Raw genomic sequence first — 25,380 nt, forward strand, 5'->3', positions numbered from 1 at the left:
TGATGCAAACATAAAGTAGACATATTGTATATGTGAATAAAAAAAAATTATTTGGAATATCCATTTTCCTTACAAGCAGAGAGCTTCAAAGTTAGAAAAATGCTAAATTTTCTAATTTTTCATCAAATTTTGGGATTTTTCACCAAGAAAGGATGCAAGTTACCAAAAAATGTTATCACTATGTTAAAGTAGAATATGTCTCGAAAAAACAATCTCGGAATCAGAATGATAACTAAAAGCATTCCAGAGTTATTAATGTTTAAAGTGACAGTGGTCAGATGTGCAAAAAATGGCCGAGTCCTTAAGGTGAAAAAGGGCTCAGTCCTTAAGGGGTTAATGTCCAACATAGTGAAAGGAGTAGGACCAAACAAAATGTGCAAATCTTTCTATTATATGGTTTAAGTAAAACTAGTGACCCAATATGGCCCAAAATACCAGGTGTAAAAATAGGAACTGTTTATAGGAAAGCACAAAAAACAACCAACACATCATCTTGGGGCCAACAGTGATAAGGCTTGAAAATACTAGAACTGGTCGTTTTAAGAATATTGTATTAGTTGGATAAAAAGTAAGGCCTAATATACATGTAAGGTACTGTAGCTACTCAAATTGTACTACAATAAGTAGCGTTTCCTATGAATCAACTCTGCCTCTAATAGTAACTTCAGAGTTGGAGTAGTCACTGAAAGTCTATCACTACATTACTTTGTGGCAACCTCTGCACATAGCCAGGAAGCTGTATACACCACAGCCTGTGGTTTTCTGCTCTGTGAAGGCGCAGGGTTTTTCAGTTTTTGCATTTTCGTTTTTTCCTCCTTACTTTTTAAAAATCATAACCCTTTCAATTTTCCACCTAAAAATCCATATGATGGCTTATTTTTTGCGTCACCAATTCTACTTTGCAGTGACAGTCATTTTACCCAAAAATCCACAGCAAAAGGAAAAAAAAAAAATCATTGTGCGACAAAATAGAAGAAAAAACGCCATTTTGTAACTTTTGGGGGCTTCAGTTTCTACGCAATGCATATTTCGGTAAAAATGACACCTTATTATTCTGTAGGTCCATACAGTTAAAATGGTACCCTATACAGTGGTCCCTCAACATACGATGGTAATTTGTTCCAAACGAGCCATCGTTTGTCAAATCCATCGTATGTTGAGGGATTCGTGCAATGTAAAGTATAGGAAGCTGTACTCATCTGTCCCCGCCGCTCGCGATGGTGTCCCCGCCGCTCCCGATGGTGACCCCGGGCCTCCTCTGGGCTCTCCGCTGTCTTCTCCGGTCCTCCGCTGTCTTCTGCAAGGCCTTACTGGGCCTGCGTAACGACGTCATTACGCCGCTGCGTACGCCATTCCTATTGGATGACGTGCGCAGCATCGTATTGACGTCATCGGAGAGGGCCAAGAAGACACCGGAAGACCAGCGCTGGACCCGGAGGGCACCCCGGAGCATCGTGGAGGGGTAAGTAATACTTAACGCACCACACGGGGAACATTAAGCTGCTATCCTGCAGCAGCTTAAGCATTTTGCGCTGCCAGATAGCACTTAATGCGATGGCCTTGACATAAAAAAAGCATTGCATGTCGATGCGGACATCGACATGCGATGGCCTCTGAGAGGCAATCGTATGTCGATTTGATCATATGTCAGGGCCATCGTAGGTCGGGGGGTCACTGTATAGGTCTAATTTTGTAGTACTTCTGGAAAAAATCATAACTACAAATGTATACGTTTAAAAATGTAATCTTCTGATCCCTATAACTTTTTGTGATCTGAAGTTTTTATCGGTACCATTTTTGTTTTGATCTGACTTTTTGATCGCTTTTTATCCATTTTTTTATGGTATAAAAAGTGACCAAAAATACGCTTTTTGGCTTTTTTTTTTTACGTGTATGCCATTAACCGTGCGGTTTAATTAACTATATATTTTTATAGTTCGGACATTTACGCACGCGGTGATACCACATATGTTTATTTTTATTTACACTGTTTTATTTTTTTTTTATGGGAAAAGGGGGGTGATTCAAACTTTTATTAGGGAAGGGGTTAAATGATCCTTATTAAACACTTTTTTTTCCCAGTGTTATAGCTCCCATAGGGGCCTATAACACTGCACACACTGCTCTTTTACACAGATCACTGGGGTGTATTAACACGCCTGTGATCACAGGGGTGTGGAAATAAAAATAAAAAAAACTACTTGTCCAAGGGACTAAAGCAGAACACAATCTACTTGTCCCTCAAGAAAATCCACTTGTCCTGATAGATAAAATAATTTCAACCAAAATGGTCTGAAAATAAGGTCTTTATTAGTTTCTGCATTTTCATTTTTTCCTCCTCGTCCTATAATAGCCACAACACTTATTTTCCCCCCTACAGACCCAAATGAGGCTTGTTTTTTGTGGGGAAGTATACTTTGAAATGACACCTTTCATTTTTTCCATAACTTATGCTCTGAAACAAAAAAAAATGTTTGTGAGGTGAGATTGAAAAAAAATGCAAATTTTGAGGTTCTTTTTTTCGCTATTCACCTTGTGGTCAAACTTACATATTATTTTGATACTTTACGTCGGCCTGATTGTACCAATACCAAATTTTAGTTTCCGTCACGTTTTAATATTATTTTTTTTACTTTTTAATTTAAAAAAGAAAATCCCTGACCCCTATAATATTTTTATTTTTCCGTATACTGGACTGTATGAGGGCTCATTTTTTGGGCTGTAATATGCTGTTTGTATCGGTACCATTTTGGCATTGATCAAACTTTTTTACTTTTTTTTCTGGGATACGATGTTATAAACATAAAAAAGCAATTTTGTGATTTGGTATTTTTTTTAACATTAACGCCATTTACCTTACGGGATATAAAATGTTATTGTTTAATAGTTCAGTCAATTATGCATGCGCCAATACCAAATCTGTTTATTTTTATTATGTTTACATATTTTTATATGGAAAAGGGGGGTGATATGAACTTTTAGGGTACGTTCACACGGGCGGATTTATTTGCGGGTTTCCCGCTGCGGATTTGATAGGGGGCAGGCTGTTCTTAGCTGTCTGCAGCTGATTTTCCGAGGCGGAATTTACGCTGCGGAAAATCCGCCGCAAGCCCCATTGAAGTCAGAAGGGTCTGCTGCGGATTTTCTGCAGCGGAAATTCCGCCGCGGAAAATCTGCTGCGGACAGCAGACAAGAGACCGCCCCCTTTCAAATACGCAGCGGGAAACCTGCAAATAAATCCACCCATGTGAACGTACCTTTAATATGGAAGGGGTTAATGGGTGTTTTAAAACTTTTATTACATTTTTTTTTTTTCATACACACTTTTTAGGAGGAATCATTTAGATTCCTCATACAGATAAATGCAGTTCTATTGAACTCTATTGATCTGTGTACATTTGGTTGAGCCTGTTCAAGGCAGGCTCAATCAAATGCAGATCTATGGGGGCAGCCATGAATGCAGAGGTAAGCCTTCCGGCTATCTCCACAGGGGATGGCCCCCCCGCGATCGTGCTGCAGGGGGGGGGGGAACCCCACAAGACCACCCCACTAGACCACCAGGGATGGTTAAAAGAACCCTTTAGACACCGCTGTCAACTTTGACAGCGGTGATCTAAAAGGGTTAATAGTCGCCCGCGGCGATCGCCGCATGCCGGGCTATTAGCGGCGGCGCCCGACTACTGAAATCAGCCAGGGGCCGCCGGGTATGGAGCGGGCTTCAATCTGGAGCCACTCCATACACCCTGAGCTCCGGTGTGAGGTGCAGACTTGCGTCCAATGCAAGTCTGCATCCGCTCCCGCACCTCACACCGGCGTTGGAAAAAAAAAATAAAAAATAAATAAAAAAATAAAAAAAGGGGGAAGTCGCTCCGGCCCTGCTTGCCCGATACAGGGCTAAATCTATGAAAAATTCACCTGCCCGGCGCCCGGAACTACATGTCCCGGGCGTCGGGCGATAGGATTTCCACATCCCTGTATCAGTGATATCGGGGCTTGACTGCCCCTGCCTGGATCTCAGGCACGGAGCAGTCATTCGCCGATCGGACACCGAGGAGGCAGGTAAGGTCCCTCCGGTGTCCTGCCAGCTGTTCGGGACGCCGTGATTTCACCACGGCAGTCCAGAACAGCCCGACTGAGCAGGCAGGATAGTTTCACATTCGCTTCAGACGCGGCGGTCAGCTTTGATCGCCGCATCTGAAGGGTTAATACAGGGCATCCCCGTGATCGGTGATGTCCTGTATTAGCCGCGGGTCCCGGCCGTTGATGGCCGCCGGGACCGACCAGATATGACGCGGGGCATATCGCGGGAGCCGGCGGAGGACGTAAATATATACGTCCTTTGTCGTTAAGGAGTTAAAGGGGTACTACTGGTGCCAGAAAGTTAAATAGATTTGTAAATTACTTCTCTGAAATAATCTTAATCCTTCCAGTACTTATTAGCTGCTGAATACTACAGAGGAGATTCTTTTCTTTTTGGAACACAGCGCTCTCTGCTGACATCATGACCACAGTGCTCTCTGCTGACATCTCTGTCCATTTTAGGAACTCTCAAGAAGGATCCCTCCATGGAACAGCACAGGATAGAGCCGATGCACACAGCTTCAGGAACAAACTGTTTTATTTCCCGGCATGCAACGCGTTTCGCTGGACAACCAGCTTCATCAGGCACGCGTTAAATATCCATTTAACTTTACACCTCTGTGTGCTGTTACTCTATTATTTTTACAAGAAAAGTATGACTATTCCAGTTAGGGTGTGTCCCTAACACAGACAGTTTTAATTGGATAGTCTTAGACAGTGGGGACTAGTAACACCCCATTGGCTATTTAGCCATACATTTCTAGTAAGACTAAACAGATGAATGGCACTACACAGAGCTGTTAGAAAAGATATTGCAGAATTGTTATTTCATGGGGAATGCAAGCATTTACTAAAACAGGAAGGTCGGGAGAGATCATAGGTCTTTTTTAAAGGAGCTAGAAAATAAATTTGCCCTCTCCTTTCTGCTAATACTCTCAGCTATTGAAAAGTCATGTTGCACATCTCCCTGAAGACCCACACAGGAATGGAAACCCATATAGTAATATACTAAATACAAAAATGGCAAATTTGGCTCTCTCCTGGGAACACCTTAGAAAAGCAATTTGCAAAAAATCCAAACTTTTGTGGTTATTATTGGGACTGTTGACGAGTATGAAACTTGTGTCCAAAAGGGCATTTTTCCCCCTTTCTTTTTTCTTTAGAAATAATCTTAAAAAGGGGTACTCCGGTGGAAAAAAATATTTTTTTTTTCAGTCAACTGGTGCCAGAAAGTTAAACAGATTTGTAAATTAATGTTAATTATGTTAAAAAATATTTGTCCTTCCAGTACTTATTAGCAACCGTATGCTACAGAGGAAATTATTTTCTTTTTTGTCTTCTCCACAGTGCTCTCTGCTGACACCTGATGCCCGTATCAGCAACTGTCCAGAGCAGGAGAAAATCCCCATAGCAAACCTATGCTGCTCTGGACAGTTCCTGACATGGACAGAGGTGTCAGCAGAGAGCACTGTGGACAAGATAAAAAAGACATTCAAAAAGAGAATTTCCTCTGTAGCATACAGCTGTTTTCCACTGGAGTACCCCTTTAAGGTGGAGACCATGGAGTGGGCAATGAAATCCTAGAGGGAATAAAAGCCATGTAAACTTTAGGGTCGCTTTCTTGCCCTGGACGAACGAGCACTTAGTAAGATCAGGTATATTATGTGTGTGCCTTCTGTGTGTGTATATAGAGATAAGTATGAGAAAATCGCAGTAGACTGTATATGTGTACATATGGATATTCTAGGTGTATGGGTGTTGCTATATATATATATATATATATATATATATATATATATATGCTCTTTCCTTCTGGAGAGAGAGTTCTGGCCTGGCATTAATCCCGATTAGCTTTTTATATTCCGTAACTGGAGCTAAGCTGATACCAGGGAACATCGCCTGAAAAGGTGATGTAATGAGCTGATTTGCATATTCCCCTACCCAGAATGCCTGCGGAGTGGTTAGTGGCCCTTGAAAGCTCCATCACACCAGGAGTGGTGAACTCTCCCTGAGTTAAATACTCATCCTGATAGAGATTATATATATATATATATATATATATATATATACACACACATACATACATATATATATATATATATATATATACACATACATACATACATACATATACCGTATTTATCGGGGTATACCACGCACCGGCCTATAACACGCACCCTCATTTTACCAAGGATATTTGGGTAAAAAAAAGTTTTTTACCCAAATATCCATGGTAAAATGAGAGTGCGTGTGTGCGCGTGTATACCCCGACACACCCCGGGAAAGGCAGGGGGAGAGAGGCCGTCGCTGCCCGCTTCCCTCCCCCTGCCTTTCCTGGGGTCTAGAGCCCTGCTGCCGGCCCTTCTCTCCCCTAGCTATCGGCGCCGCTGCCCGTTCTGTCCCCCTGACTATCGGTGCCGGCGCCGACAGCCAGGGGGAGAGAAGGGGCAGCGGCACCGATTGCCGGCGCCGCTGCCCCGTTGCCTCCCCCCATCCCCGGTGGCATAATTACCTGGTTCGGGTCCGGCGTGCGTCCCCGGCGTCGTTGCTATGCGCTGCACGGCGCATGACGTCAGTGCGCCGCGCCGTGCATAGCAACGACGCAGGGGACGCACGCCGGAGGCCTGCAGCAGCGTGGACCCGAACCAGGTAATTATGCCACCGGGGATGGGGGGAGGCAACGGGGCAGCGGCGCCGGCAATGGGTGCCGCTGCCCCTTCTCTCCCCCTGGCTGTCGGCGCCGCTTCTCTCCCCCTGGCTGTCGGTGCCGGCAATGGGGCGCCGGTACCGATAGTCAGGGGGACAGAACGGGCAGCGGCGCCGATAGCCAGGGGGAGAGAAGGGCCGGCAGCAGGGCTCTAGACCCCAGGAAAGGCAGGGGGAGAGAAGCGGGCAGCGACGGCCTCTCTCCCCCTGCCTTTCCTGGGAGTGTATCGGCGTATAACACGCACATAGACTTTAGGCTAAAAATTTTTGCCTAAAAAGTGCGTGTTATACGCCGATAAATGCGGTATATATATATATATATATATATATATATATATATATATATAAATATGCTGTTTTATGCATGAGTCTCTATATAAACATATACTAGTGGCTAACTGCTGGATCTGTAGAGTCAGGATTTTGAGAGATATATATATATATATATATATATATATATATTATACTGTATTTGCATGCACATTGGCAACATGTGTGCTTGATGTCCGGGGGGGTCTAGGGAAAGGAGCAGCTGTTTGTGGTTGTGTTCTTTATGAAATGTATTGTATCTTGATGTAATGTATACTGCTTTGCCATCTCTATGTTATCAGTAAAGTATTTTTAAATAAAAAAGTATATGCAAGGGTTGTATATTACTTCAGTGGTGTATAAAGGACTGGGATGTGTTTATATCACATACGATATATTACAGAGTAAGCAGATTGTTTGGGAATCAAAAAGGTACCAGGAGCAGAATACAGGGACAAAATATGAGATACAAGAGATATATTTCCCTATTTAAAATGGTATATGAATGCATTTATTTCAGACAGCACTTTAGTGTAGAAAACCCCTTTAAGAAATTATTAAAACTCATTCAAAAAAAACAAAAACAAATGAAAATATATTTTTTAAAACTGTTTAGCGTTTCTGATTGAATATACCTTTATTGGAACAGCTCTGAGTATCTAGTGACATCTACAGTTCATAAATGAAATAAAGAATAAAAAAAAATAACAATAATATATATATATATATATATATATATATATATATATATATATATATACATACACTGTATTTATCGGCATATAACACGCACTTTTTAGGCTAAAATTTTTAGCCTAAAGTCTATGTGCATGTTATACGCCGATACACCCCCAGGAAAGGCAGGGGGAGAGAGGCCGTCGCTGCCCGCTTCTCTCCCCCTGCCTTCCCTGGGGTCTAGAGCCCTGCTGCCGGCCCTTCTCTCCCCCTGGCTATCGGCGCCGCTGCCCGTTCTGTCCCCCTATCGGTTCAGGCGCCCCATTGCCGGCACCGATAGCCAGGGGGAGAGAAGCGGCGCCGACAGCCAGGGGGAGAGGCGTCGTTGCTATGCGCTGCACGGCGCGGCGCATTACGTCATTGCGCCGCGCCGTGCATAGCAACGACACAGGGGATGCACGCCGGAGGCCTGCAGCAGCGCGGACCCGAACCAGGTAATTACGCCACCGGGGATGGGGGAGGCAACAGGGCAGCGACGACGGCAATTGGTGCCGCTGCCCCTTCTCTCCCCTTGGCTATCGGCGCCGGCAATGGGGCGCCGGCACCGATAGTCAAAGGGACAGAACGGGCAGCGGCGCCGATAGCTAGGGGGAGAGAAGGGCCGGCAGCAGCGCTCTAGACCCCAGGAAAGGCAGGGGGAGAGAAGCGGGCAACGACGGCCTCTCTCCCCCTGCCTTTCCTGGGGGTATATCGGGGTATACACGCGCACACACGCACCCTCATTTTACCATGGATATTTGGGTAAAAAACTTTTTTTACCCAAATATCCTTGGTAAAATGAGGGTGCGTGTTATAGGCCGGTGCGTGGTATACCCCGATAAATACAGTATATATATATATATTCATTCATATTCTAGGGATCTGTGTAGGATCTCTGATGTTGAACCCCCACTGGTCAGATAGTGACTGTTCAGATTTACGCTGGGATTCCACATTGCGGTCACATTGTGACTGCAGAACAAACAGTTCTATTGCTAATGGCTGAGCAGTAAACTCCATTCTGCTACAATTCCACATGGTCATTATCAGCCAAACTGCATGGAAGCTAAGTGTTGGTCATAATCTGGCTGCAGTGTCTGAACCCTATCTTTTTTTCAGGCAACCGCTTAATAAAATAATTATGCTCAATTTTATTTGTCTTACCAAGCACCTGCAAAGAGGATGTTTATTGTAGAATAAAAATAAATAAATCCATATTATTAATGTGAATATATTTCCAGTGTGTGCATAGAGGAATGTATGCATCACCAGACATTCAGAAGTACATGTCTGACAGCACAATAAAGCACAGCCATTAAGGTTAGCAGAGAAAAGTTACTAAGGAAACAAGAACTATTGCAGAGCCGCAGAACTATAAACCACAAAAAAAAAAAAAAAAAAATCATTCAAGTAAAAAAAAAAAAAAAAATATTCTATATATAAAATACACCACATAGATATATACACACAACTTGACAATAGTCTCAAAGTGTTTGTCTTTATTGTCTTTTTCATGCAAGTCTAGGTCCTCAGGTACACAAGCTACCAGTGCACCACTAGACAGTGAGTTACGTAATAGGTCGGTCACTTACAGTCATCTAGAGGTCTTTCTGTTCTTGTCAAATCATAAACCACAAGTGCTGACTTCTATAATATCTTTTGTAACTACGGTATGTGTACACTGGAATATGGGAAGGGGTAAAAGGGAAACGGTTATCAGGTAAGTCTATACTAACTTGCTTGTAATGGGAAATAGTGCCTGCTGCGCTGAACACAGTGGTACCTTTATTATCATCCATTGCACTTTTTTTTTTTTTATATAAATCTTCATTATTGTAGATATGCCATTAGCATCCTTGGTGCACTGGATGAGTTACCTAGGCCTCAAACGCATCACTATGCCCGCCACCTTCTGTAGCACAGCCTCTTCATTCATATTCTTATTTTTCCATGCAGTGACAGCACAAACAAGTGCAGAAATCCAAGGCTGTCATGCTGGAGATGTTGGGCCAGTGAGAGATTTCCATGCTTGTTTTTATAAAACATTTATATGCCATTTCTGCTCTGTCTACTTCATTTGTAATTTACAGTTTTCCCTGAACTAGTTGGTGGAGCCTATCCTCAATGATGTAGCCTATAAACTGCACTAACACAGAAGAGGAGATCCTGCTTCTCTAGATCTCTATTTTATAACCTAACAATTCCAAGCAGCACAAAGGACATTACAGAGCAGTCTAAGCTATGAATCAAAAACTGGGGTGAGATCTAATACAGTAAACTTGAACAGTCTTTTTGCAGCCTCTCCGTTTGCTTCTGGCTCTCTCCAGTCACTCTCCCTCCCATCTCCCTCTTTATTGCGTCCCACTTAATTGACTTGCATGGGCAGCATGCTAATTGATCCCTCAGTGAACTGCTATTCCGTCTTGTAAAGACACAACAGAACAGAGTTATTTTTCGGAATGAATTAAGATATTATTACAAAGTTATATAAACTTGTACTATTGATTCATGCAGTTATTTAAAACAGTGCCCATTTAACATGTTAACTTTATTTTAAAAGATTCTTACAATTTCATTTCTACCAAATATATACTTATTATGTTTTAAATATGTTGTTAGTATTTAAAAGATAAAAGAAAAAAAACTGTGTGAGATTAGGGGGGGGGGGGGGGGGGGAGTCAGATGCACTGCTTTTTCACACATTTTCATTACTTCGCTGCTCAGCATTTGGAACAAACTGTTCCGAATGCTGGAGCCAGCGCTGGGAGCTCGTGACATCATAGTTCCAAACGCGGAGTACCCCTTTAAAGAGGCACTGTTATTGTTAAAAACTTTTCATATATTGCAGGACTCATAATATGACATTTCACAATATACACCTGTTAAAAAAAATATTACATTTTCACCTGAAATTCAAGCTCAAAATAGCCACAACTAGGGGTCGCCTGTCTTTTAGCCAGACAGACTAGTCTAGATTTTACAGCATACTGGATACCGGCCGTAAAGCATACCGGTATCCAATATAGGAGATTTCTATTGTGTATGCAAAACTACAGATAAAGGATGTGTGGACATGCTGGGAGCTTTAGTTTTAAAACAGCTGGAGGCAACACTGCTCAAACATTGCAGCTTCAGTTGTTACTAAACTACAACTCCCAGCATGCTGAAATAGTCAAAGCTTTCTCGGACTCCTGAATGACACAGAAGTTCATCAGACATTCAGGAGTCAGTGAAAGATGAATGACACACATAGTGACAGCTATGCTGATTAGCATCCAGCTTTACTAGGAGAAGATAAAACAGATAGAACAGGTATTCATAAAAATGCTGTACTTTTATCTAAAAAATCCTTGCACTCATTTTATAAAGATCTATTCTTATATTTATACATTTTATCCTGTGATGAATTCACCATAATGTCTTCTGATTACTGCAGGCAAGCTCCAAGCATCTTCCTCTGACACATGACACAGCATAAAACCAGAGAGGAAAGGGTTACAGAGTAGAGAGCACTGATTGGCTGACTGCACAGGCTTGCTCCTGTGAGGGAGACAGACTGACACGCCACCTCCAGTCTGCACAATGAAAAAGTAACTCACCAGCAGATAAATGCTTATATCTCTGGATATATAGGTCCGAGACACATAAAAATTATATGCACATGATCAGGATTGGGCCCTGAGTAACATCACTTTTTTTCTTTTTTTTTGTACTATGACAGGTACGTTAAGAGTTTTTCGTGTTTTTTCATTTTTGCACTTTCGATTTTTCCACATCACATTGTAAAAATCATAAGAGATTTTAATTTTGCACCTACAATCCCCATAAAATTTATATTTTTCCGTATACGGGGCTATATGAGGGCTAATTTTTTGTGCCGTGGTCTGTAGCTTTTATCAGTATCGTTTTTGTTTTGATGGGTCTTTTTGATCGCTTTTTATAAAAAAATTTTTAGGGTATACAAAGTGATCAAAAATACGCAATTCTAGACTTTAGTATTTTTTTTAAGCATACGGTTTAATTAACATTAGGTTTTATAGTTCGGACATTTACACACACGATACCACATATGTTTATTTTTGTTTACATATATTTTTTTATGGGAAAAGGGGGGTGATTCAAACTTTTATTAGGGAAAAGGTTAAATCACATTTATTTAAGGGGTACTCCATCCCCAGACATTGTATTCCCTATCAAAAGGATAGGGAATATGATGTCTGATTGCGGGGGGGGGGGGGGGGTCCCGCCGCTAGGAGAATCCCCACGATTTCTCCGGCAGCATCCTGTGACATCTGCTGCACGGAGCAAACTTCGCTCCATGCCCGATGATGGGCGATACAGGGTCCAGAGTATCGTGACATCACGGCCCCTCCCCCTCAATACAAGTCTATGTGAGCGGCCCCAACGCCCCCTCACATAGACTTGCATTGAGAGGACGGGGCGTGACGTCACGATACTCCGGCCCCTGTATCGCCAGTCATTAGGCACGGAGCAAAGTTCGCTCCGTGTAGCAGATGACATGGGGTGCTGCAGTAGAGATCGTGGGGGTTCCCAGTGGGCGTTAAGATGTCTAGGGGTGGAGTACCCCTTTATTTTCTTTTCCTTTTATTACACTATTTTTAGTCCCCATGGAGAACTATTACATGCAATCATTAGATTGCATACACTGCTCAATTCTGTGCCTTAGCACAGCATTGATCAGTGTTATTGGTACTCCATTGCTCAAGCCTGCTGAGGCTGACTGGAGCCTTGGAGAATTGATCGGAAGGTAAGATTTCCCTGTGATGATCCCGATCATCTCCGCTGAGCTGCCGGGAGTGTATTTTTGGCCTTTTAGATGCAGCTTGTGGCGTCTTAAGGGTTAATGTCGGGCAACCGGCCCGATCGACAATGTCCGGCTTTAGCTGCGGGTCCTGGCTGCTGATAGAAGCCAGGACCGAAAGGATATGAAGCTAGCTCAGCTCCTGAGCTCGCTTCATGGACCTGACACATGGCCGCGCCGTATATATAGGGAGCAGGTTGTTAAGGGGTTAATATCTTCTTAATAGATCTCTACAGAAAATATGTATTTTCTATAAGGAACTATTAAAAATGAACAATGAAATTATGTAAAAAAGCGGTGCACCTGAGTCCCCTCAACTGGCACAGTAAAAATACTATACAGTGGTCATTCAAGAGTTGAATTACAACACAGTATAAACATTATTTCAAGAAAAAGTCAACCCACCCTCATTGGCGGAGAATTTCACCAAAAGGACACGGCTCGATCCGAGGCCAACAAACGTAAACCCAAGAAGAAAGGTGTGCAAAGTGGATCTTGAGAACCATGATGAGTTTATACAAGTCTTGTTCCTCATTGTCGTCAAAATCAGTCCAGCATTTCCTAAGGAAATATAAATCTTACATGAGGAGGTGAATGAAGATCATCAACCTGGTCATTATGCAATAGGCTACACGGACATAGGGGGAGATTTATCAAAACCTGTGCAGAGGAAAAGTTGCTGAGTTGCCCTTAGCAACCAATCAGAATACTACTTTAATTTTTCAGAGGACTTTTCAAAAATGAAAGAAGCAATCTGATTGGTTTCAATGGGCAACTCAGCAACTTTTCCTCTGGACAGGTTTTGATAAATCTCCCCCATAGACTACAGTTTTTTGGGTGTAATCTTTCTGTTCAGATAAAAACTCAAAGAATCAATTTCCAATAGTGAAGCCTCGTCCAGCTGTAAGTGCAAGTGCTGGAAGACTAGATCCATGTTTTCAGTCAGTCACTAAAATATATGTTGTCAACCCAAAACAACAATTGGAGTCACTTATACACTGTTCAAAAAAGTCAAGGGAACATGTAAACAACACAATGTAACTCCAAGTCAATCACACTTCTGTGAAATCACACTGTCCACTCAGGGAGCAACACTGATTGACAATCAATTTCACATGCTGTTGTGCAAATGGAACAGACAACAAGAAAGGAGTGGTTCTGAAGGTAGTGACCATAGACCATTTCTCAGTTCCTATGCTTCCTGGCTGATGTTTTGATCACTTTTGAATGCTGGCGGTGCTTTCACTCTAGTGGTAGCATGAGACGGACTCTACAACCCACACAAGAGGCTCAGGTAGTGCAGCTCATCCAGGATGGCACATCAATGCGAGCTGTGGCAAGGTTTTCGGTGTCTGTCAGCGTAGTGTCCAGAGCATGGAGGCGCTACCAACAGACAGGCCAGTATATCAGAAGACGTGGAGGAGGCCGTAGGAGGACAACAACCCAGCAGCAGGACCGCTACCTCCGCCTTGGTGCAAGGAGGAGCAGGAGGAGTACTGCCAGAGCCCTGCAAAATGACCTCCAGAAGGCCTTAAATGTGTATGTGTCCACTTAAACGGTCAAAAACAGACTCCATGAGGGTGGTATGAGGGCTTGACGTCCACAGGTGGGGGTTGTGCTTACAGCGCAACACCATGCAGGACATTTGGGATTTGCCAGAGAACACCAAAATTGGCAAACTCTCCACTGGTGCCCTGTGCTCTTCACAGATGAAAGCAGGCTCACAGTGAGAGTCTGGAGACGCCGTGGAGAACATTCTGCTGCCTGCAACATCCTCCAGAATGACTGGTTTAGCAGTGGGTCAGTAATGGTGCTGCATGGCATTTCTTTGGGGGGCCGCACAGCCCTCAATGTGCTTGCCAGAGATAGCCTGACTGCCATTAGGTACCAAGATACGATCCTCAAACCCCTTGTGAGACCATATGTTGGTGCAGTTGGCCCTGGGTTCCTCCTAAGGCAAGACAATGCTAGACGTTATGTGGCTGGAGTGTGTCAGCAGTTCCTGAAGAGGAATGCATTGATGCTATAGACTGGCCCGCCTGTTCCCCAGACCTGACTCCGATTGAGCACATCTGGGACATCATGTCTCGCTCCATCCACCAATGCCACGTTGCACCACAGACTGTCCAGGAGTTGGCGGATGCTTTAGTCCAGGTCTGAGAGGACATCCCTCAGGAGACCATCCGCCACCTCATCAGGAGCATGCCCAGGCATTGTAGGGAGGTCATACAGGCACATGGAGGCCACACACACTACTGAGCCTCATTTTGACTTGTTTTAAGGACATTACACCAAACTTGGATCAGCCTGTAGTGTGGTTTTCCACTTTGATTTTGAGTGTGACTCCATATCCAGACCTCCATGGGTTGATAAATTTGATTTCCATTGATAATTTTTGTGTGATTTTGTTGTCAATACATTCAACTATGTAAAGACAAAAGTATTTCATACGATTAGTTCATTCATTCAGATCTAGGAGGTGTTATCTTAGTGTTCCCTTTTAGTTTGAGCAGTGTACTATATAAAAATATAGGGGGATATTTATCAAAGGATTTAGACAGTTTTTTCCTGTCTAAATTTGTCGCACAGAAAGTCGCAGTCTAAATATGTGCGACTTTTCTGCGACTTTTGCTCTAAAGGATTTTTAGAACATGATGCATGCAAGTCTATTTTAGATGGAAATGTATTGGAAAATGCATTGGTGCTGAATTTATCAAAAGCGACTTTTCAGCGACAAGTCGCATCGCCTGGAAGTACGCCGAAATGTCAGACCATACTGGAGCAGGTTTAAATACAGTCTAAAGCCTAGATCCCGAAGTCTGTGCGCAGAATTTATCAAGAGCCGTACGCCTTTGATAAATTGGGCGCACAATAGACCGGCTTTAGTTTGGTCTATATTGATGCGGGACATAGACCGCTTTGATCAATATCCCCCATATAGTTTATTAATATAAAATGATTGACATAAAAAAAAAAAAAAAAAAAAAAAGGGGGGCAGAATCTTCCTTCAGGGAGAAAAGAACAAAGGGTGACACTACATGCAACCACATATCACAGTAATATTTAATATAACATCTGAGTGGATCAGTATATTCAAGTCTCAATACACATGGGGAAAAAGCTCACACTGGTATCACAAAAACAAGGGTGGAGGACACATACATACCCAAAAGAGAATAGTATTTGTGCATATCTTCTTTCTGGTATGTATGTGTCCATTTAAAGAAAACTGGAAGCAGCCTGGGGAAAACGTCAGTGACTGCAGCCAAACAAAGGGTGCTGCAGTCATCAACGAATGCTTTCTAGAAATGGCACATAGGAGTAGATTTATCAAAACCTGTGTACCAGAAGAGTGGCGTTGTTGCCCATAGCAACCAGATTGTTTCTTTCATTTTTCAAAAAACAAAGAAGCAATCTGACTGGTTGCTATGGGCAACTGCACCACTCTTCCTCTACATGTTTTTCTTCAATCTCCCCCTATGTGCTTGATGTTTTATTAATCCTTAACCTACATGAGACAGCAGTAACTTTAGACATCATGAGTAGAGCCAAGCATTTACAAAAGAAATAGGGATTTTACCACAGAAAACCTCTTTAACCCCTTAAGGACTCAGCCCATTTTGGCCTTAAGGACTCAGACAATTTAATTTTTACGTTTTCATTTTTTCCTCCTCGCCTTCTAAAAATCATAACTCTTTTATATTTTCATCCACAGACTAGTATGAAGGCTTGTTTTTTGCGCGACCAGTTGTCCTTTGTAATGACATCACTTATTATATCATAAAATGTATGGCGCAACCAAAAAACAATTTTTGTGGGGAAATTAAAACGAAAAACGCAATTTTGCTAATTTTGGAAGGTTTTGTTTTCACACCGTACAATTTATGGTAAAAGTGACGTGTGTTCTTTATTCTGAGGGTCAATATGATTAAAATGATACCCATTATTATATACTTTTATATTATTGTTGCGCTTAAAAAAAATCACAAACTTTTTAACCAAATTAGTACGTTTATAATCCCTTTATTTTGATGACCTCTAACTTTTTTATTTTTCCGTATAAGCGGCGGTATGAGGGCTCATTTTTTGCGCCATGATCTGTACTTTTTTTTAATACCACATTTGCATATAAAAAACTTTTAATACATTTTTTATAATGTTTTTTTTAATAAAATGTATTAAAAAAGTAGGAATTTTGGACTTTTTTAATTTTTTTGCGTTCACGCCGTTCACCGTACGGGATCATTAACATTTTATTTTAATAGTTCGGACATTTACGCACGCGGCGATACCAAATATGTCAATAAAAAAAAATTTTACGCTTTTTGGGGGTAAAATAGGAAAAAACGGACGTTTTACTTTTTTATTGGGGGAGGGGATTTTTCACTTTTTTTTTTACATTTTTTTTTACACTTGAATAGTCCCCATAGGGGACTATTCATAGCAATACCATGATTGCTAATACTGATCTGTTCTATGTATAGGACATAGAACAGATCAGTATTATCGGTCATCTCCTGCTCTGGTCTGCTCGATCACAGACCAGAGCAGGAGACGCCGGGAGCCGCACGGAGGAAGGTGAGGGGACCTCCGTGCGGCGTTATGAATGATCGGATCCCCGCAGCAGCGCTGCGGGCGATCCGATCGTTCATTTAAATCGCGAACCGCCGCAGATGCCGGGATCTGTATTGATCCCGGCACCTGAGGGGTTAATGGCGGACGCCCGCGAGATCGCGGGCGTCGGCCATTGCCGGCGGGTCCCTGGCTGCGATCAGCAGCCGGGATCAGCCGCGCATGACACGGGCATCGCTCCGATGCCCGCGGTTATGCTTAGGACGTAAATGTACGTCCTGGTGCGTTAAGTACCACCTCACCAGGACGTACATTTACGTCCTGCGTCCTTAAGGGGTTAAAGGGGTACTCCGGTGAAAACCTTTTTTCTTTTAAATCAACTGGTGGCAGAAAGTTAAACATATTTGTAAATTCCTTCTATTAAAAAATCTTAATCCTTCCAGTATTTATTAGCTACTGAATGCTACAGAGGAAATTCCTTTCTTTTTGGAACACTGATGACATCACGAGCACAGTGCTCTCTGCTGACATCTCTGTCCATTTTAGCAACCATGCATAGCAGATGTATGCTAAGGGCAGCATGGTGGCTCAGTGGTTAGCACTGCTGCCTTGCAGTGCTGGGGACTTGGGTTCAAATCCCACTAAGGACAACCATTTATAAAGTGTTATTATTATTATTATAATAATAATGTTAGCAGAGAGAACTGTGCTCGTGATGTCATCAGAGAGCATTCCAAAAAGAAAAGAATTTCCTCTGTAGTATTCAGCATCTAATAAGTACAGGAAGGATTAAGAATTTTTAATAGAAGTAATTTACAAATATGTTTAACTTTCTGCCACCAGTTGATTTAAAAGAAAAAAGGTTTTCACCGGAGTACCCCTTTAATAATATAGGATCTGCAGCGTCGATGAGCTCCTAGTAGCCTAGGATAAGGGTGCATTCACACTCAGTATACATCAATATGAAATGGACTTCTTTGGATGTCCTATTACAGCTCCGTACAAATTGGAGGCTATTAGAGTCATAAGAAGGCTGTAGGGTCGTGTTTACAAGAAATAATACTGCCAAGAAAGTTTTTATGTATTTATGTTTATTTTTGTTAAAGAAGAAAAATGGTTCCAGGTATTTACAAAGAGGTCCCCAGTAGCAATTTTTCCTACCAAAGTGAAAGAAAAGAAACAAAAGTAAAGAACTGTAATTTTTATTATCACTGTTCATTTTAACCTACGTAGGGATGTATATCATGTGTATACATACTGTGTCATTCATCTGTCATGGGGATTTACAGTAGGGATCGACCGATATGCTGATAATGCCCCGCCCCCCCGGCCAGAGACCGTCGCCACCGCCCCATTGCCTCCCCCATCCCCGGTTTTATAATTACCTGTTCCCAGGGTCCACGCTACTTCTAGCTCCTGCGACGTCCTGCGGCGTCCTGCGCGCTGCACAGCGCAATGACGACTGACGTTCTCAACGCGACGTCACCGTCAGTGCGCACAGCGACAGCTCAGGACGCCGCCAGAGACAGAGGTTGCGCGGACCCCGGGAACAGGTAATTGTAAAACCGGGGATGGGGGAGGCAATGGGCCAGCGGTGGTGGTTGGACTAGGGAGGACCCCAGGACAGGCAGGGGGAGAGAAGCGGGTGACAGCGGCGGTCTCTGGCCCCACAAAACCCGCTGCAGTTCATTGACTTAAAGCACCCACATATATATCACTCATACACTGAGAAATAAAACAACACAGTAACAGGTTTTAAAATCTTCAGCATGTCAATTGTTGTGTCCGATTTCCTGCTGATTTTCTTCCACTAAAGTTAACTGACTAATTTTGCGAAGAATATACTTTATATTTACAGCAAAATTTATAACTGAGGATTTCATATACATTGCTTTTGTTAATCTCTGGACTCCCTGCTTGAGTACTGAAGTAAGAATTGATGCATATGGTATTGTATGCAACCCAGCTCACTGTACAATCACCTGCCTGGGTACTCATGATTGTCCAGTAGTAAGCAGTAATGCATACAGTACTGTATGCATAGTCACTTACCCCTGTCTAAAAGCAGAGAGTGTGCATAGAAAGGACTCCCTGTTTCTGTATTAAAGAAGTACTGCAGCCAAAGACACTTATCCCCTATCCGCAATTTAGGTGATAAGTGTCTGATCGTGGGGGGTCGTCCACGATTTCCTGTACGGGGACCCGGCATTACCGTGGTATGCACGGCTAATTAGCGTGTCGTCGACCTCACTGAGGTTGACAACACGCCCCCTCCATACAGCTCTATGGGAGAGGCGGGGATGCACGAATGCTGCATCTCCCCCTCTCTCAGAGATACATAGTGGGGGAGCGAGTAAGCCGTGGTGTCATGCTGTGGCCTACACGCCCTCTACACAGGAGAGCAGCAGCCCCGTACAGGAGATCACTGTGGGTCCCACCCTCCGGCCCCCGTGATCAGTCAGTTATCCTGCGGATAGTGGATAAATGTCTATGGCTGCACATCTCCTTTAAAATTATATGCATTATTTGGTTCACATTTGCTGCTGCGGAAATAAACCTGCCACGTATGGCTGTAGACATGTCAATTTTTGATTTAAAAAAATTCTTCACAGATTCTTCCCTTTGACCAATGATAGAATAAATCTGTATCAAATACATTATAAAAATCATGGCAAACCCACAGCTAAAATAGACAATTCTGCATGCATTTTAGATACAGTTTTGTAACTTTCCTTGTCATAAAACCTAGCACGAAATACTTATGTACATACCATACTTATGTACATACCCCAAGAAATCTCTTTCCGCAACATATATATTTTTACCACAGAAATACTGCAGATGTAAATCATGTTAGTATATATATATATATATATATATATATATATATATATATATATATATATATATATTTCACACATACTTTTCATGCCTTCATCTACCAAAAAATTATTCTTTACCCAAGAAAATGTTTTGGCATTAGGTGTTCCTGCAATTTGTTATCTACCACCTGTTCGAGGAATTCCATCTCTAGCAGAAGAGAAAACAAGGCTGAATACAGCAAGTAGGATTAGGGCTTACATGGTGGTATGCAGGAGAGAAAGCCTGGACTGTATACATTTATAATGAGCCTGTCTGTCTCCTCCAGAGGGTCCACACTGTACCTGAAAGGTAAATCAAGGATTCCCTCTTAACTGACCACCCATAAAGTTCTGAGCAGCTGTCCATTGTGTAAATACTTGTATTGTTACTATGTACACAATGATACCTCCAGAACGTTATTCCCTCTTCTCCCTGCCTTTAGTAATCATCAGTTCACAGCTGTGACCAGAGTTTTTTTTGGATGTAACTTCTTCCTTGCTGTGATCTTGTTGTTGTTTTTCTTTCTGCTGACATAGCACCTTCCAAAGCAAGTACATAAATAACACCCTTCTTCCCCACATGCCATTTAAATTCTTTTTCATTGTTTAAATATCCCATGGAGAATTTCAGGAGGAGAATTTCAGGGGCTTACCAACAGCATTAAGAATAGTGATAGCCCCAAAATTACCTCATTATGGAGGGTTAAAGGGGTTATCCAACATAATGTGACTTTAGTAATTAAGTGTCATACAGTAATGGTCATGCTTATCAAGGATATGTGCTTGTGTTGGTGGTAAATGACTGTGTCCTGTGTCCTCCATCACACTGCTGGCTTGTTTTGGGGAATTGGCTACTTCCTGTTTCTGTGGCCTCCCTAAGACTACTATCCCCAGGATCCTGTGTTTCAATGTGGAAGGTGACTTATTTCCATCCCATTGCAGCACAAAACCACCTGACAAACACGCTGTAGATCTACATGATGATGAATGCATGCACATGTGCGCCAGTAACGTCATAAGGGGGCTCGCTTCATACACAACAGACAAAGCAGCCAAGCCACCTTTCAGCACCTGACTTATGATGCTTTGTCTCAGGCTGCACAGCAAGCTAGGAAAGCTCTGAGACTACACTCATTTTCTAGGCTGCAGAAACAAATTTGATGTCATCCAGTCATACCGGGTTCTTCCCAATAAAAGCAAATGTGGTATACTATAATTTTTTAGACCTATATTTGGTATACTGTGCTGTCATTTTATGGTACCTACACCTGGAATTATAATTTACAGGCACAAAAAATAGCTGTAGACAGAATAATGACTGTCAGGATCAGGTCAGAGACCTGGTGCAAGCAAAACCATCTAATATATCTGATGTCATGGTTGAATCTGCCAATCTTCTCTTACATCATGAGTGAAGTGACTGGACAGATACTTTGCAGTCTGCTAGGTTGGGACCTATAACGTGCACATGTTCCCACCAGCAGTGACCAGCCACTGCCAAAAGTAATAGCACCACCAAGAGTACATCAGAACCCCCAAGATTACTATGCCTAAACAAATAGGTCTGTGACTGTTTCTTTAAAAGGGAACCCTTTTGCCCTACCTTACAGAGGAACTACTTGAAAATATCACCGACCAAGGAGCCCTTCGATATACTGTGCTGGCCAGATTTAACTCCTTCAGAGAGTACTCTAGTGACAGGGGGCTCCAAAGAAAGTACCAGACAGAAGGTTCATCTACATACAGTACCCGCCAGAGAGATTGCCATATATAAAAACTAGCTAAAAAAAAAGCACCCTATAAATTCAAGCCAATTAGAATTGCTAATTTTTGGTCACTTCATATTCCAGAAATAAAATGAATAAAAAGTGATCAAAAGACCCATCAAAACAAACAAAAAATAAAAAATTAGCCCCATACACATAAAAAAAATAAGCGTTATAGGGGTCAGTAGAGGACAATTTTATGCATGCTAATTGTTGCACAAAAAGTTATTATTTCTTAAGTAGTTAAAAAAAAAACCTACACAAATAGGGTACTGTAGTAATTGATGTATGGTATGGACCTAGAGAATAAAGATAATGGTCATCTTTACAGAAAAGTGCTCTACGTACATACAATCAAAGCAAAAGCCCCCCCCCCCACCCCCCCCCAAAAAAAAAATAATAATAAATAAACGCACACATTTATTTTGTTTAACCAGAGATTTGGTGGTAAAACGAGTGACGTCTTTACATAGTACAATTAGTGATGCAAAAAACAACCCGTTATATGGGTCAGAAGTTGAGAAGGAAATTTTTTTATTTTTGGTGCCTGAACAGGGACATGAAGCCTGGACCCTCAGAAAGAAGGAAAAAATTTAAATGCAGAAAGAAAAAAAAAAGAAAAAAAAAAGAAAAAAACGCAGGGGTTAGGAATCTGGCAGTGTTATGTAGACTCTATAGGTTTCCATATGGTACCTCATAGGGGTATTTTTACACATACTACACTGCTCAAAAGAAACATGAAGGAAAAACTAAGATAACACATCCTAGATCTGAATGAATCGTATGAAATACTTTAGTCTTTACATAGTTGAATGAGCTGACAACAAAATCACACAAAAATTAATCAATGGAAATCAAATGTATCAGCCAATGGAGGTCTGGATATGGAGTCACACTCAAAATTAAAGTGGAAAACCACATTACAGGCTGATCCAACTTTATGTAATGTCCTTAAAACAAGTCAAAATGAGGCTCAGTAGTGTGTGTGGCCTCCGCGTGCCCGTATGACCTCCCTACAACGCCTGGGCATGCTCCTGGACAGTCTGTGGTGCAACGTGGCATTGGTGGATGGAGCGAGACATGATGTCCCAGATGTGCTCAATCGGATTCAGGTCTGGGGAACGGGCGGGCCAGTCCATACCATCAATGCCTTCCTCTTGCAGGAACTACTACACACTCCAGCCATATGAGGTCTAGCATTGTCTTGCATTAGGAGGAACCCAGGGCCAACCGCACCAGCATATGGTCTCACAAGGGGTCTGAGGATCTCATCTCAGTACCTATTGGCAGTCAGGCTACCTTTGGCAAGCACATGGAAGGCTGTGTGGCCCCCCCCAAAGAAATGTCATCGCACACCATTACCGACCCACCACCAAACCGGTCATGCTGGAGAATGTTGCAGGCAGCAGAACGTTCTCCATGGCGTCTACAGACTCTGTCACATGTGCTCAATGTGAACCTGCTTTCATCTGTGAAGAGCACAGGGCGCCCCAGTGGCGAATTTGCCAATCTTGGTGTTCTCTGGCAAATGCCAAACGTCCTGCACGGTGTTGGGCTCTAAGCACAACCCCCACCTGTGGTTGTCGGGCCCTCATACCACCCTCTTGGAGTCTGTTTTTGACCGTTTAAGTGTACACATGCACATATGTGGCCTGCTGGAGGTCATTTTGCAGGGCTCTGGAAGTGCTGCTCCTTGCACAAAGGCGAAGGTAGTGGTCCTGCTGCTAGATTGTTGCCCTCCTACACATCTCCTGATGTACTGGCATGTCTCCTGGTAGCGCCTCCATACTCTGGACACTACGCTGACAGACACAGCAAACCTTCTTGCCACAGCTCATATTGATGTGCCATCTTGGATGAGCTGCACTACCTGAGCCACTTGTGTGGGTTGTAGACTCCGTCTCATGCTACCACTAGAGCGAAAGCACCGCCAGCATTCAAAAGTGACCAAAACATCAGCCAGGAAGCCTAGGAACTGAGAAGTGGTCTGTGGCCACCACCTGCAAAACCACTCCTTTATTGTCTATAATTTCCACCTGTTGTCTGTTCCATTTGCCCAACAGCATGTGAAATTGATTGTCAATCAGTGTTGCTTCCTGAGTGGACAGTGTGATTTCACAGAAGTGTGATTGCCTTGGAGTTACATTGTGTTGTTTAAGTGTTCCCTTTATTTTTTTGAGCAGTGTACATATGGACTAACCAGCAAAAGATCTGCAGCATATCTAGCAGTGTACCTCTTCTGTTTCAACAAACATCAGTCAGGCATTTTTTTTGTGTGCCTTAGTGGACGTTCTTTTTGACAGGGCACAATGGGAAACAACAGGTCCTGACAGATGCCATGGGGTCCGTCGGGCTCCCTTGTTTTCTGACGGGAGTAGCAGGAGGAAAAAAACGCTGCATGATGTATTCTTCCTCCTGCTATTCTCACCCGGTTACCCGACGGACGTCACACTGCCGTGTCACAATGGCCTTCATTTACTATTGCAAACCCGACATGTTTTCTTGGGTTGTGCGGCAGATTCTGTCGCATTGCGCCAGAAATTCTGTCTGCGCCAGAATTTGCGCCAGAAAAAAACAAAAACGACTAACTTCATTTTGCTAAGAAAACCTGAAGGGAAAGGGGGCATGGTCTCAGAAAAGGGGCGTGTTCCTGACATTTTCCCAAAAACCCAACATATTTACTAAGGTTTACACATAAAATGTGGTGGATTTAAGCTGAGGAAAACCCTACAGATCAGAGCATGTGTAAAAAAAAAGGAAAATGTAGGGAAACCTTTGTAAATACCGTGGAAAATAAATTGTGGGGAATTAAAACCCACAAAGAAACCTAAACTCTACTATTAGTAAAGGAGGGCCAATGTGTTGCAGTGTGAAATAAGCCCAACCCTGCTAGAAGGCTGACCAGGCATGCTGGGAGTTATAGTTTTGCAACAGCTGGAGCCACCCTGTCTGAGAAACACTGCTAGAAAGTTGTCCAAGCATGCTGGGAGTTGTAGTTTTGCAACAACTAAAAAGCACCCTGGCTAAAAGGCTGCTAGAAGGCTGTTCAGCATGCTGGAAGTTGTAGTTTTGGAACAGCTGGAGGCACCCTTGCCGAGAAACACCGCCAGACCATCACGTGACATGCACATAACAGACCGGACGCCACTGCTGACATCTGCCATATGTTGGGATACTTTGCCCGTTCTTACCATAGAGATCTGTGTGCAGAAGCCTTGGGACAGGTGAGGCTTCACCATGTATAGGGGAAGGCTGGTGATGAGTGCAAGGACCGTACCAACTATGTGCACAATGACATGGTCCTTACCTGAGCAGTGCCAAACCTGGAGCTGACACAGAGACACGTCACCGCCTCCCTGCCCCACATCCCACCACACATCTCCTCGATACCAGCCTCACACACCTACAGTAACCAGCACACTTCCGGGTTCTGACGTCACGCGTCCCAAACCTCGCTCTCGGCATTGGACAGGCATGAGATCAGATTTGTAAATGTAAACGGTATAGGCTGTGACAATCCCTGCTAGCAAGCAAATAACTGTGAAGCGCT

General features: G+C 42.9%; 1 protein-coding gene across 8 annotated transcripts in view; it reads right to left on the reverse strand.

Annotated features, from left to right (window-relative positions):
* SLC35A5 (solute carrier family 35 member A5) overlaps positions 1-25,360 on the reverse strand; it is a 49,252-nt gene extending 23,892 nt beyond the window's left edge. For 6 of the 8 annotated variants that reach the window (XR_008888908.1, XR_008888909.1, XM_056558193.1 and 3 more), the window contains exons 1-2: positions 25,234-25,360; positions 13,037-13,192 (exon numbers count right to left, since the gene is read on the reverse strand). Coding sequence is in view for 6 of the 8 variants with exons in the window: in XM_056558193.1 (XP_056414168.1) it covers positions 13,037-13,192; positions 25,234-25,306 (229 nt within the window). In the remaining 2 variants the exon portion in view is untranslated. Of the gene's footprint in view, positions 1-13,036; positions 13,193-25,021 lie in introns of all 8 variants that reach the window. The other 2 variants (XM_056558194.1, XM_056558195.1) reach the window with 2 other exon arrangements.
* Positions 25,361-25,380: the final 20 nt, after the last annotated feature.

This window comes from Hyla sarda, chromosome 2 (assembly GCF_029499605.1).
Source record: "Hyla sarda isolate aHylSar1 chromosome 2, aHylSar1.hap1, whole genome shotgun sequence".
Taxonomy (NCBI): domain Eukaryota; kingdom Metazoa; phylum Chordata; class Amphibia; order Anura; family Hylidae; genus Hyla; species Hyla sarda.